We start from the raw sequence: 11,902 nt of genomic DNA, 5'->3' as shown, positions 1-11,902 counted from the left end.
CAGTATTAGGAGACATTGTAACGATAGATACAGACAAATCGTACAGCTACTCAGCTCAAAGGTGGGAGTTGCGCCAAGAAGAGTTATGCCGAAGCGCCGAGATTAGCGTGGGACAAAACTTTTGTGAGGCACCTCCGTATACACCATCAAATTGACCATCCACCTGGCCCCATAGAGCCATGCGCTAAAGGGCACTTCAGCCGTTGGGGAGCGTCCTCTTTTTCTTCCGGGCTGTGGAGTCTGCACTGCCCTAGCACGCACATATCCGGGGAAACGCCTACACAAGTCCACATGTGCCAGTGGCGACCGTAGGGCTTTGCCTCTTCGGGCCTCTGCCACGCTACAATATGGGAATGGAGCACCGACATGTGCTTCCCCTTCCGGCAGGTATAGATTAAGTCTCCCACTCGCGCTGCTGACGTGGTAAGGCGGTTTCTGATGAGCACCACTTGGTGCTGCTGCTACTGCCGGGTCCATGTCCAGAATCGGTAGTACTCTCGACATAGGGCCGTGGACCAGTATTAGGCAATTGTAATATATTTTCTGCCCATCGCTTTGCTCGGCAGACGGCATCAACGTGTGCAATTCGGGCCATACTCAGCACTGAAGAAACACGACTTGATGACTTCACCGCATGACATATGCGCCGTATCACTCAACTAGTCGTATTCCACTGGCAACGTCTCAGGCTGCACCGCTTTCTAGCGTAATTGCTAAATGGAATAACTCATGGATGTCGGGGCCCTGGGGCGTTCAAACGCTGGCCCCGCAACAAGCGGTGTCGTGGATGTAGATCGCGTTCAATGGTGGACTAATGGATACGACACCCCCGCCCGCCGTCAGATCAAACAGTCAGATTCTAACATTTGAAACAGAGGAGAAGACAACTATCTCGTCCATGGATTCCTGGTACTGTTAGGTTATGGCCGTATCCTCAGGCAGCTTACACAACGCCAGGTCCCCTGGTCTCACACAATTAAACATTTGTGCATGATTGCGAATTCTACAGGGGGAAATGTCTGTGTGGTGGCATTTTGCCAGGCGCATAAGGCCACTCAAGGAAGTATATCCTTAATTGCACGCTTCGGCCCAGCTCTTCCCCGGTTTAGCCGCGGCTGTCTCGCAAGCCCCTGGACATGTTCTTTGCCGTCATCTCAGAACAAGCCGTCTTTGTTGTCTTGGCTGTGCGAAAGCCAAGTCAAGGCTCATTGATGGCTTGGGGTAACACTATATAGCAGAAGTCGTGGCCAAGGGCGTGGTTCGAATGCGCACTCTTAGAGCTGCAGCGCTAAGCCATGCGCATCAATCTAAAAGATGCTTATACCAGATGCCTTAGCATGCGCCCTGTTTCAACGTCGAAGCGAGTCGAGACACCGTGTACATGTAGGTGCACATAGGGTAGACACGAATGACGGCCGGGCTTGAAACAAAACGTCCCGTGTTTATCGGATGAGGCTGACACATCCCAAACGCTAGCGGCAGGGCTCGTCTCACGTAACGCTCGAGCCGAAGATGGCGTCACGGCCTCCTTACGTATCCGCACTAACATTTCTCCGTGGCCGCCAGGCGAGAGCAAGACCAAGACCATCTCCCGTCCATCATCTTATCTCCATCTCCGGTCCCTAACTACTTCGGACTTCGGACGTCTAGTCCCCTCCGACACATGGCCGATCATGTCCTACCATCTCCATGTCTCTATACATACAGTAGCATAACACCGCCCCAGATCCATTGGCCAAGACTGCGCCACGATTGTGCAGGAGCGTAGCCGTTATGTCCTATGTCCGAAGGCCCCTCTCCAAACTTTCCCAACGTTTCTGCGACAGAATATCGATATAAACCGTGCAATCCGATGGACATTGCAGATGATCTACACAAGCGCTACGAAGCTTCTCTTTGTATCCAGCACTTACCTCGCACAGCCGCAGTTTTATCATCATCGTCATCGCGTTTCTGATTCTGCAGCATGGCTTCCCAGAACTTCATCAAGAAAGTCGCCTTGGTGGGTGCCAACGGCAACGTCGGATCTTACATCTTGTCAGCTCTGCAAGCCAAAAGCCGCTTCCAAATCACAGCCATCTCCCGCCAGCAATCCACAGCCACCTTCCCAAGCGGCATTGATGTCGCGCATGTCGATTACAATGAACCCCCATCCCTAGTCAAAGCATTGAAAGGACAAGACGCTCTCATCATCACCATGAGCGTCTCCGCCCGCGGCGCACAGGAAAAGCTGATCCGCGCCGCAGCCGAAGCCGGGGTGCCGTGGATCCTGCCAAACGAGTTTGGAATGTACAACACAGAGCAAGCCCAGTTGGACACAATAGGGCCCGGAAAGCAGAGAGATCGCGCGCTCATCGAGGCCCTTGGTGTGTCGTCTTGGATTGGAATGACAAGCGGCTTTTGGTACGAACACTCGCTCAGCGCCGGCTATTACGGCATCGATATCAAGAAGCGACAAGTCGTCTACTTTGACGACGGCAATCAGCGATTGAATACTTCAACTTGGCCTAGCACCGGACTCGCTGTAGCCAACTTGCTGTCTTGGCCTGTATCGGCGGCTGATGGCAAGGGCCCGGCGCTAGAGCAATACCGCAACCGTATGGTATTTTTTTCGTCGTTTGCACCCAGCCAGCGCGATATGTTTGCGGCCACGTTAAAGGCCACGGGGACAACGGAGAAGGATTGGAATGTTACTTCTGAGCCGGCAAAAGAGAGGTTAGCCAATGCACGGCAGAGCTTGAGCGCTGGCGACCACAGTGCTTTTGCGACGGTCCTGTACACGCGTTACTTTATCGACGATGCGGGCTTGTATGAGAAGACTCACGGATTGAATAACGACGAGTTGGGTTTGCCCAAGGACGATTTGGTCGAGGCTACCAAGAGGGCTGTGGAGTTGGCCCAGTCTGATTAACGCAGCAACACGTATTAGGCGCTGATTTTCGCATTCATGAAACATGTAATAATTATTTAGAAATAGGATGCATGACAATGGGCCTTTCCATGAATTGGCCTCAAGAAATCCATATTACTTAATCGCTCTCTACATACTCTACAGCTGCTCTTCCCAATAATTTACGTCTATTTCTCATTTCTGTTTACAACGTCGTCAATCAAACACAATAGCAGCCTTGACCACCTCTTGTTTCCTCACAGCCTCCAAACACTCGGCCCACTCCTCTATTCTATACCTTCTATTCGCAATGCCCTTCAACTTCAGTCTCCCGGCATTCACATACTCGAGCACGTGAGGCAGGTGACCCATACTGCAGAAGCTCGCCAAAATGGTAACTTCATTCTCCCAGATCTTGAACGGCGACCACGCAATCTTGGCGCGATCGTCGTACACGCCGTACACAACTAGCTTGCCGCCCTTTCGCACATAATCCAGCGCCTTCTCGAGGACCGTGGGCGCGCCAGTAGCTTCGACAACGACGTCGAATCCGTGCGGGTTCGCCGTGCGCAGACTGTGCATGTCCGTCTCGGCATGGTCATCGGAAATGGTAATGTACGTGTCTGCAATGCCTAGCTCGCGCGCGAGATCGAGTTTCGGTCCAGCTTTGGACGCGATTGTCAACTACAGTATCTCAGTAAATCGAAACATGAGATGTTGTAGCGGAGCCAGGAGGGGAGTTCTGCATACATGCGCTGCGCCATTCATCTTGATCAGTTGCGCAAGGAGTATGCCCGTTGGCCCGCATCCGAACAGCAGCACGCGGCTTCCGACTTGCAATTGCATTCTCTCGATGCCGTGCACGGCGCAGGCGGCCGGCTCGAGCAAAACCGCCTCGAGATCTGGGAGATCGCCAATGGGGAGCACCATTCGCGCGGGGTACCGGCAGTATTCAGCCATGCCGCCCGGTACGTTGCCACCGTATCCTGTGACGTTTTCGCATAGCAGAGGCTTTCTTCGGGTGCAGTGGAAACACTGGCGGCAGGGCTCCAGCGCATCGGCTGCTACGCGGTCGCCAACCGCTACGTTGGTGACGTGCTTGCCGATGGCGGCAACTGTGCCTGTCGCCTCATGGCCTATAATTATGAGTAGAGTATCCATAAGAAGATATGAAATGGATAATACCGGGTATCAAGGGCCACTGGTGAAGTTGGTTAGTATATTCCACTCAATGTATAAAGTACTACCCTTACCTTTGCGAGAAATTCGCCTTTATGATAGTGCAAATCCTTTCCAAAAAAAAATCAATACGAGAAACCAGGAATATCCAACTGTGGTGAAGTACATACAGTTCCGCATACACCACAAGCCGAAATCTTGACCTGGAATAACAGGTCAGCACCCGGGACGCCGCGGCGTGGAACCCAACAAACCCTACCAGCACGTCGTCATCCCCAATAGCTGGCACATCAATCGTTTCAACGGCAAACTTCTCCGGCCCGGAGTATCTGCTTGTTCTCAGCAAGTTTCCAATGCCACCCCAAAGTGCAAGCATGCCTTACTGCAGTGCCTTCATCTTCTTAGGCACAGCCTGAGGCTGCCCGTGCTGACTAGATGCCGCATGCCCGTTCATGGTGGTCTTGAGGGAGCAAAGAATTTGCGTTTGAGACGAGCAAGATACATCATGGACTACCGCATTTTATAAGCACGCTCAATGTATCTCGGCGCGAGGGTGATGTGTTGGACGCGGTTGGTGTGATTGGGGAAGGTGCGGGGTTCGGCAAACCTTCCTCGACGCGATCCCGCTCAGCAGCATCGGCATTGCTGTTTTGGGAAAGCCTAAGCATGTATACATTCAATCTGACTCTGGCCTTTGCTGCTACTGTACAACTGGTAAAGTATCGCAGTCACTGGAGGTTTGGACTTCTTGATCGCCATGGATGGGTTGATTGAGTATTGATAGCAAACTAGTAACGTCGAGCTTGAAATTATTTACTCGAGTACGTAGATTACTCGGTGGTATCCTAACCACCAAGCAATGAATACTTCAGGGGTGGTAGATTCAGCATCACATTGGAATGGGAGAGCAGCTCTGAGCTCAGGTTACGGCAATCCGGTTCGTGTATCATTCGGCGGTTCGAAGACTTTTTATTCCTAATTCTGCGGAAAGTGCAGGTCACTCTATGCGGGGTCGTAGGGAATGCTTACATGGCTATCGCCAACATCTGGTTTTCTTCTCATGGAGAAAATGAATTCTAACACACATCTTCTCAAAGTATGTACCAGGTCATGGGTTTTACTTGGTTACCAGCCAGTGTATATTGCTTCCTTACTTCAGCATCAAAACTTAGCAAGATGACTACGCTCAGACGATTCATTTAATGTTTTGTATTGATATAACGAAACCGTAGCTATATCCTCTCAAAAAAAATTGGGTCCGCAGCTTCGTGTCCTCGGTACGTGGTGCAATAGTACAACCGCCAAGCGACCTGCATTTCGGCTTGTTAGCAATTTCTACGGATTACTCCCCAGACTAAGTACTGCAAAAATAGGATTCGCAGATGAGAGGCGCCTCTACCGGCCTTTGCTCCCTTTTCCACAAGTAATATTCTTCACAGGTTTCCACAATCTTGCCTTGAGTGCCTACAGGAGCATACTGTATGCTGCGGCGAATACGGCTTGGTCACTATGCTTGCTATAGCCATATCTTCGTGCGACGCAAAGAGATAGAGGTAGATATGTAGTCTCTTGATAGCTATGTTACCAACTTATACTGAAATAGGTATCCTCATCGCGTTGAAATATTGGTTGTAGGCCATTGCTAGCGTAACGCAGTCCACACTTGTTATCCTCCACACCATGACATCACGATGAGTAAGGCAGAACGCTTCAGCAAAACACTACGAACCGTAAAGGCCCTTGTAACTATCAGAGTCAGCACTGAGACAAGCGAGATTTGGTTTCATTTTGGCGAGTCATATTCACAAAGCGCTGGTCAAGGCTCAGGTATCTCAGCCAGTATTTCCAGATGCTAATTTTCTCAGAGAAAGAATACATGCCGTCATGAGGCTGTGATAAATGGTAAGCTTACATCGCCGGGTCCGTTGTATCCGTAGCCAGGAAAACCCCTGCTCCTTGATGTTGCAGAGAGAGAGGGAAAAGTGGGGCAGTTGTCTTACAAGAAATACTCAGGACCTCATGACGTGTATTTATGCAAGTATTAGGTTCCGTCTCGGCAAATGCTTTTTTTTTGTGCCCAAGATATTTGAGGTTGACGCATAGGATTTTAGAAAGGGGCAGCAGTCGAACGCCTCGTGCCGTGTTTTGATTATCCACGCAGGGATGTCGTCCACACACGGAAATCTCATCTCAGGAGAAATAGATTGGCGAGGAAGACTCAAGCAACAATTTATAAACCAAATATTGCCACAGAACGGTCTGGAATGATGGAGTGGCAGTTGTGTCGACATATCGAAAGTCAGCAGTAAGCTCGGCTTACTTTCCCTGAAGAGAAATGAGATTGTCTCACTGAGTAACTGTTGGCTACCCGCTGTATTCCACCAACCATGCAGCCATGACTACCATGCACAATTGAGACGTATCGATTGACGTCCGGGCTGGGCTGACTTCAATCAGCTTCATTAGCCATTTTTCCTGTATGGCTACCGGGAATGAAATGTCGCGACACGCCTTGGGATCTCAAACAGGCCAATAGGAGCATCCCCTAACTAGCACCTTCCACCCTTACCAAATCACGCACTACTGCCGATTCGAGTACCTGCTGTCCCGAAAAGGCAAATTAAATAGTCCTACTACTTGTGACTAATACCAGCACACCTTAGATAAGCGTGTGCACAAAATTAACGCGGCCTGTAGGATTGCCAAGCGCTGGGGATGAGCCTAGCGATGAATCAGCATGAATAACGCTTTACAGCAGCAAGCCTCTACGCGCCCGCATACTCCATGAGTACCTGAGGATACAAATGCGGCTTTATTGATTATACTGAAGAGTAATCATCACGATCGAATCGGTTCCATATGCAGAGGTTGAAGGCCTTCATAAAGATGGCTGAACGCTGCACAGAGAGTCGTCACCCAGGTTTTGAAAGTGTCTTTTGGAAATATCGCAATCATGCTGTTCAACTCGCTCGTTCCTGCATTGTCGTTTAGTGTAGGTTTCACAAAAGTTGAGTGAATGTCTAGCTGACATCTAGTGTTAGGCTACAGTGAAATTGCCCGTAAGGCCACCAACAATACACCCTCAGCAACATGCACAAGGCCTTAACATGACCATGTCTAGATTTCTGTTGGAACGATAGCAACAGGACCAAACTCCATATACGTCGATGTCGTAACCGGAACCTTGACTTCCGAGCCCGGTGTACGCCTTATCCTCTACTATCCTCAACTGACCCTTTTCTAACAACTTCCCTTTTTTTCACCCCAAAGTTCCTTCCACAGCTCGAAGCAACAGCTATCCGAGGTGGTGATCACATCATGACTGATCCACCAAACCCAAACTCCAATGCGACTATCCTGCGCCTGCATCTCGACACGCTCGTCAAGACGAACGACGACCCTGCAGAGTACATCCGCATGCGCGCCACAGGCGTGGAAATCGCGACCCCAGAAGCCGCGGCTGTGCTGAGCGGCGACCGCAACGCGGCGCCCGTTGCATTTGGAGATTTCCAGGCCATTAGCTCCTGGGCGTTTGAGACGGGCAGCGCAAAGTACTGGGAGTTGCAGAATGCTGTGTTTGTCGGGAGTACGAGTTTGAAGGTTGGAGAGGAAGAAGGCACGATTGTGGTTGGTTTCAAGATTGCAAAGGTCATGAGTACCAAGGGTAATTAGTTGTTATTGTTGAGAAATGGGGATGTGCTGGATGCGATAATGGAGCTTGGTATTTGGATCTTAATAGCAAGGTGCGGATCAGACCTTTTGAAATATACAAAGGACTCGATTTTTGAGAAGCATGGATGCTTTCGTTATTGATCTACTGGACTTGATGACATGTTTCGAGTCAAAGTCGTCAAGTCTTGAAGTTTTCTGAAAACAGCAACCTATGTACTTCGGCATGTACGTGGTAGGTGACAGACCAGTGCATGACGTCGCTGTTGATCTCCCAAAACAAAACATGGTGTGCTAATTTCAAAAGCTCTGGACTAGACCCTTGCTGTCACATCTTGCCTCGAATCCACTACTCCGCCCAAATAACATGCTCCCTCATGACGTGCTTTCCATCACTACTCTTATTCAATACCCTTTTTGTTTCATGCTGGCTCCGCGATTTCTGCTGTAAGTTATCCGCCTCACCTTCCATGCGTTTATCTTGTGAGTGACTAGCTGGTGGCGGCGGCGGTGGTGGTGGTGGCGGGGGTGCCCAATCAACATAGAAGAGCAAGTAGGGCCAACTCGTTTCATCATCTTCTCGAAAAACGACAATCTCACTGACGTATTTGTTGCCTCCGATCTCGCGCTTGTGCTGAGTCAGAAAGTAGCCGACGGCTAGTCCATTTGGTGATCCTGAATATGTGTCAGTCAAAGACTGCTGTGTGTCCTACATCTGAATGGTGTTGGGAAGGGAGAAGATCGACATGAAAGAAAGACCTTACCGAGGAGAGCTGAATATTCTTCACTCCCAGAATGAAAAGAGTATCCTGGCCAAGCTGGCACCGAGTATATCCCTCTTTTTTCCAGTGCTTTGTCTATGATGTCTCCAGTGTCCGCGTTGATAACCGTGATGGACATGAAAGCATTGATGTTTCCCAGATTGTGAGCGCTCATTCTGTTCCACAGACCCCACGCTATGTCTGAGCTGGATCTCAAGGCGGGTAGTTGGTCTCGGGGAATTGGAACCTCCTCTGGTACTTCCCAAAGCTTGCGAGCTTCGTGTTCCGGGGATTCACGCTGTACCAAGTAGATGATTCCGTCGCCAGCATTTATCCCAATGGTAAAGAGAGCGCCAGTGACCTAGAGGAGAGGTTTTCTTGTAAGCAAATGATATTCTCGATGTAGTGTTCCAACTTACCCTATATCTCCGACCATTGACAACGTAATGCTGCTCACTAAGAGGTGGCATGCTTCCATCTCTGTTTCTTTCGACGGCAGGTCCACTGTAATGAACAATGGTGAAGCAGTGATTGGGTCCGCCCTGTCGGGAATTTCGTGGATCGAGACGCAGCCCTTCGAAAACCCTCTGTAGGTCACCACTTATTGTGAAGTCGCAATCGTCGATCCTTCGCGGATTATCGCTATCGTCGCTGTAGCCCCAAGTAGCCATTTCGTTCACTAGAGTACCGTGCCAGGGAGTAGTCAGAGGAGTAACATGCAAGGCTGCCTGGTCTGGGTTGAGAGTGGTGCCTAGAAGCAATCTATTGCCCCGGCAAGTCGCGCGGTGCCATAGGTCGCCATCGTTGGTCGTAACATGAACTGTTTGCTCAGTGGAGCCGATCTGTAGACTGGAAGAGTTGCTGAGAGAGACATTGGTGAAGTTGGAGTAAACAATGTCACCCACGGCGAGGCAAAGAAGCCCCGCGATACCGAGGGTGAACGTGAGTTTCATGTTGGGAGTTGAGCTCAGTAGTCGGAGAGACGACTCCAGGTGTTGGTTGAAACAGCACCGGTAGAAGGAGAAGAAGTGTAGTCAAGTCTTTAACAGTAGCGCGATATGAAAGCTTGGGCAATGGCGCGTCACTCAGTCAAGGCTGAAAAGCACAGACCATAAGTGAAGGTAAACAGGTGAAGGAGTTGTTGTTTCTGTTCACAGGAGATCCAGTAGAGGAAGAGATAATAGTGAGTGAAGCATTTCAAATCACCCACCAATAGTTATTTTCTTCCTCTCACACCTCAACCAACATTGTAACATGTCCGACTGATATGCGAAAGCTCCAGTGGATATCTGTATATTATCCATGTGGAGAAGGCAAAGGATGTGAATAGCCCGATGATTGAACCTCCAGTGAGGGTAAAATGTCTTCGAAGACTTGCCGAGTAGGACTTAACTTTCCATCAACCTAAATGACTGGAGGATTCGAATGCGTACAAACCCTATCAAAACCCTTCTTCACCTTCGTGTTGAGTTTGAATTTGCTCCTTTAGAATTTTGCAAGAGGGTCGTAAATTGTGGTTTCCACTAAATCTAAGCATTTTCATTACGACATCCTGCTCATGAACGTTGATAAGCCTGGTGAGAATACACAACCACCCCAGGTATATCCATCACATTCAGATAGTATCATAGATGCTATTGCCAGACCCACCACTCAGGGTATTAGCTTGCGCTGTAGTAAATCTAAGCACATTCCCATCCCTTAGTTGAAGGCAGCTTAGGCCTGGTAGTGGTCAAACTGAATATCGTCACGTCTCACCGGTCACAGTCACTGATGTAGGTTTCGTAAGTGATGCGGCGGAGCCTCATTCCAGTCTGTGTTGGCAATATTGCGATCTGTGGCAGATATCTACTACCTCTTTCCTGCATCCGGACTGCGACCGGTTACATTCAATACATCTCGCACACCTCCCGTGCTCAACATAGGGTTTGTTACAACCCTGCCATTGTTCAGTGCAGTTATGTTGATTGTGTCACTGTCGTTTGTAATCTCAAGTGCAAGTTCGGATGCCTCCAAAGAATAACTGCACCAAAAGTGTGGCAACCCGCATGGTTGTATGAACTCTCGTGCTGAGAGAAGCCCGGGTAAGTGGCTTTTGCGATAAGATGCACATAGTCAAAACAGTGCATAAGTATTGAGGTACCTGTCTTTGCACTCAAAAAGCACGGAGCCGTTCGTTGTTGATAGGTAATGTATCTCGGTGTTTACAGAACTTTCGTACGCGGACTGGGCTGCCGGGTCTAATGCTGACGTTGATGACGGGCCAGATACGGAGATTTATGGCTCTTCTCTAGTGGTACCTGAACCGGGCTGATTAGAACATGGAATTCTGTAGGTACGCCACCTTCGACAGGAAGCACATGCGTAGTTTGCTGTTCAACACGTGAATGGTAGTTGGAGATGCAGCCCTGCATGAATCCAATGGGCTTTGCATGAAATCTCTTGAGGGGCAAAGACTGTGTCGAATCCACCTCAATCACTATCGCTGTCATAACCAGCTACAAGCATATTAGACAACTTTGATGGTGGCGCGACTGCTTTGGCTTGAGCCGGGGGTGCTGGAGTAGGAGCTGGCGCCGGGACCTTTTTCTTAATCCCGAGTGCAGCGCTAAAGTCTTTCTTTTCCTTAGGCTTCTTGCTGAATGAGGCGACGACGGGTACCTCTATTGGGGCATCCATCATGTCTTCGTCAATTTCTTCCTCGCCAAGGTCTGGCATGCTTCGGTTAGCAAATGCCTGCCGTGCTGCTTCGGCATCTTCTTCGTCCTGTTTCCTCCTGCGCTCGTCGGCGGCATCGGGCTGCACATCCGGCCTAGTGCCTTCACGATCTGCCTTCTCCAGCCGCGCGTTCCTCGAGCGAATCTCGTCCAAGGCATCGGCAATGGCCATCTCAGTTTTGGCGTCTACCACCTTTGTCTCCAGTTCCTTCATCGCGTCGCGCTCTGCCTCTTCCCTCTCTAAGCGGTCCAGGCGCTCTTCTTCAGTCTCCTCGTTGAGCTTGGCTTCCCTCCACGGTTCGAAGTTGCGCTTTGCGCCGCGCTCGCATTCGTAGTCCATGTTTTTGGGATCGGTCTTGAAGGTGATTTCGCCGGAGCAGCGAGTGCAGCGTATGTAGAAGCGGAAGATGGCGATGTTGTAGTACTTTTCGTCAGTCGTCTCCTTGCGCGCGTTGAACTTGCGGCCTTTGTAGATGAACTCGCCGCAGTGAGTGCATTTCATAGAGAAGGGCGCCATCAGGCGGACGGTCATGAGCTTGGGGCCGGCATTCTTGGGACCGCGCTGGCGCGTGATTTTTGAGGGGTCGAAGTCTGGGGGGTAGTACTTGGTGAGGACCTTTCGTTCAGACATGGCGGCGGATTAGCGGGGGATAACGCGGCGGTGTGTGTAACTGGGGGCTGTTTTG

The 11,902-nt window shown here is 50.1% G+C and overlaps 5 protein-coding genes across 5 annotated transcripts; 2 read left to right on the top strand and 3 right to left on the bottom strand.

The window, feature by feature from the left end:
• Positions 1-1,966: 1,966 nt before the first annotated feature.
• SETTUDRAFT_21432 (uncharacterized protein) lies at positions 1,967-2,911 on the top strand (the record flags this gene model as incomplete). The annotated part of the gene is made up of 1 exon (XM_008029823.1): positions 1,967-2,911. One exon carries the CDS (start codon positions 1,967-1,969, stop codon positions 2,909-2,911), a length of 945 nt encoding a protein of 314 aa, XP_008028014.1.
• A 195-nt stretch (positions 2,912-3,106) lies between these two features.
• On the bottom strand, positions 3,107-4,523 carry SETTUDRAFT_92603 (uncharacterized protein; the record flags this gene model as incomplete). The annotated part of the gene is made up of 7 exons (XM_008030288.1): positions 3,107-3,574; positions 3,641-4,026; positions 4,076-4,091; positions 4,144-4,179; positions 4,240-4,272; positions 4,329-4,398; positions 4,453-4,523. 7 exons carry the CDS (start codon positions 4,521-4,523, stop codon positions 3,107-3,109), a joined length of 1,080 nt encoding a protein of 359 aa, XP_008028479.1.
• A 2,499-nt stretch (positions 4,524-7,022) lies between these two features.
• On the top strand, positions 7,023-7,741 carry SETTUDRAFT_21430 (uncharacterized protein; the record flags this gene model as incomplete). Its single annotated transcript, XM_008029822.1, has 4 exons — positions 7,023-7,061; positions 7,111-7,128; positions 7,191-7,271; positions 7,340-7,741. 4 exons carry the CDS (start codon positions 7,023-7,025, stop codon positions 7,739-7,741), a joined length of 540 nt encoding a protein of 179 aa, XP_008028013.1.
• Positions 7,742-8,087: 346 nt separating this feature from the next.
• SETTUDRAFT_33077 (uncharacterized protein) lies at positions 8,088-9,452 on the bottom strand (the record flags this gene model as incomplete). The annotated part of the gene is made up of 3 exons (XM_008029911.1): positions 8,088-8,413; positions 8,503-8,860; positions 8,919-9,452. The coding sequence occupies 3 exons, from the start codon at positions 9,450-9,452 to the stop codon at positions 8,088-8,090; spliced, it is 1,218 nt and encodes a 405-aa protein (XP_008028102.1).
• A 1,330-nt stretch (positions 9,453-10,782) lies between these two features.
• Positions 10,783-11,871, bottom strand: SETTUDRAFT_164367 (uncharacterized protein). The gene has a single exon (XM_008030287.1). The coding sequence runs from the start codon at positions 11,845-11,847 to the stop codon at positions 10,972-10,974; it is 876 nt and encodes a 291-aa protein (XP_008028478.1). The 5' UTR covers positions 11,848-11,871; the 3' UTR covers positions 10,783-10,971.
• Positions 11,872-11,902: the final 31 nt, after the last annotated feature.

Source organism: Exserohilum turcica (genome assembly GCF_000359705.1).
Source record: "Exserohilum turcica Et28A unplaced genomic scaffold SETTUscaffold_4, whole genome shotgun sequence".
Classification (NCBI taxonomy): Eukaryota; Fungi; Ascomycota; class Dothideomycetes; order Pleosporales; family Pleosporaceae; genus Exserohilum; species Exserohilum turcicum.
This window is presented reverse-complemented; position numbering and strand designations above follow the sequence as displayed.

Coding starts and splice junctions, on each gene's coding strand:
- SETTUDRAFT_164367 (XM_008030287.1), bottom strand. CDS start 11,847: ATGTCTGAACGAAAGGTCCTCACCAAGTACTACCCCCCAGACTTCGAC.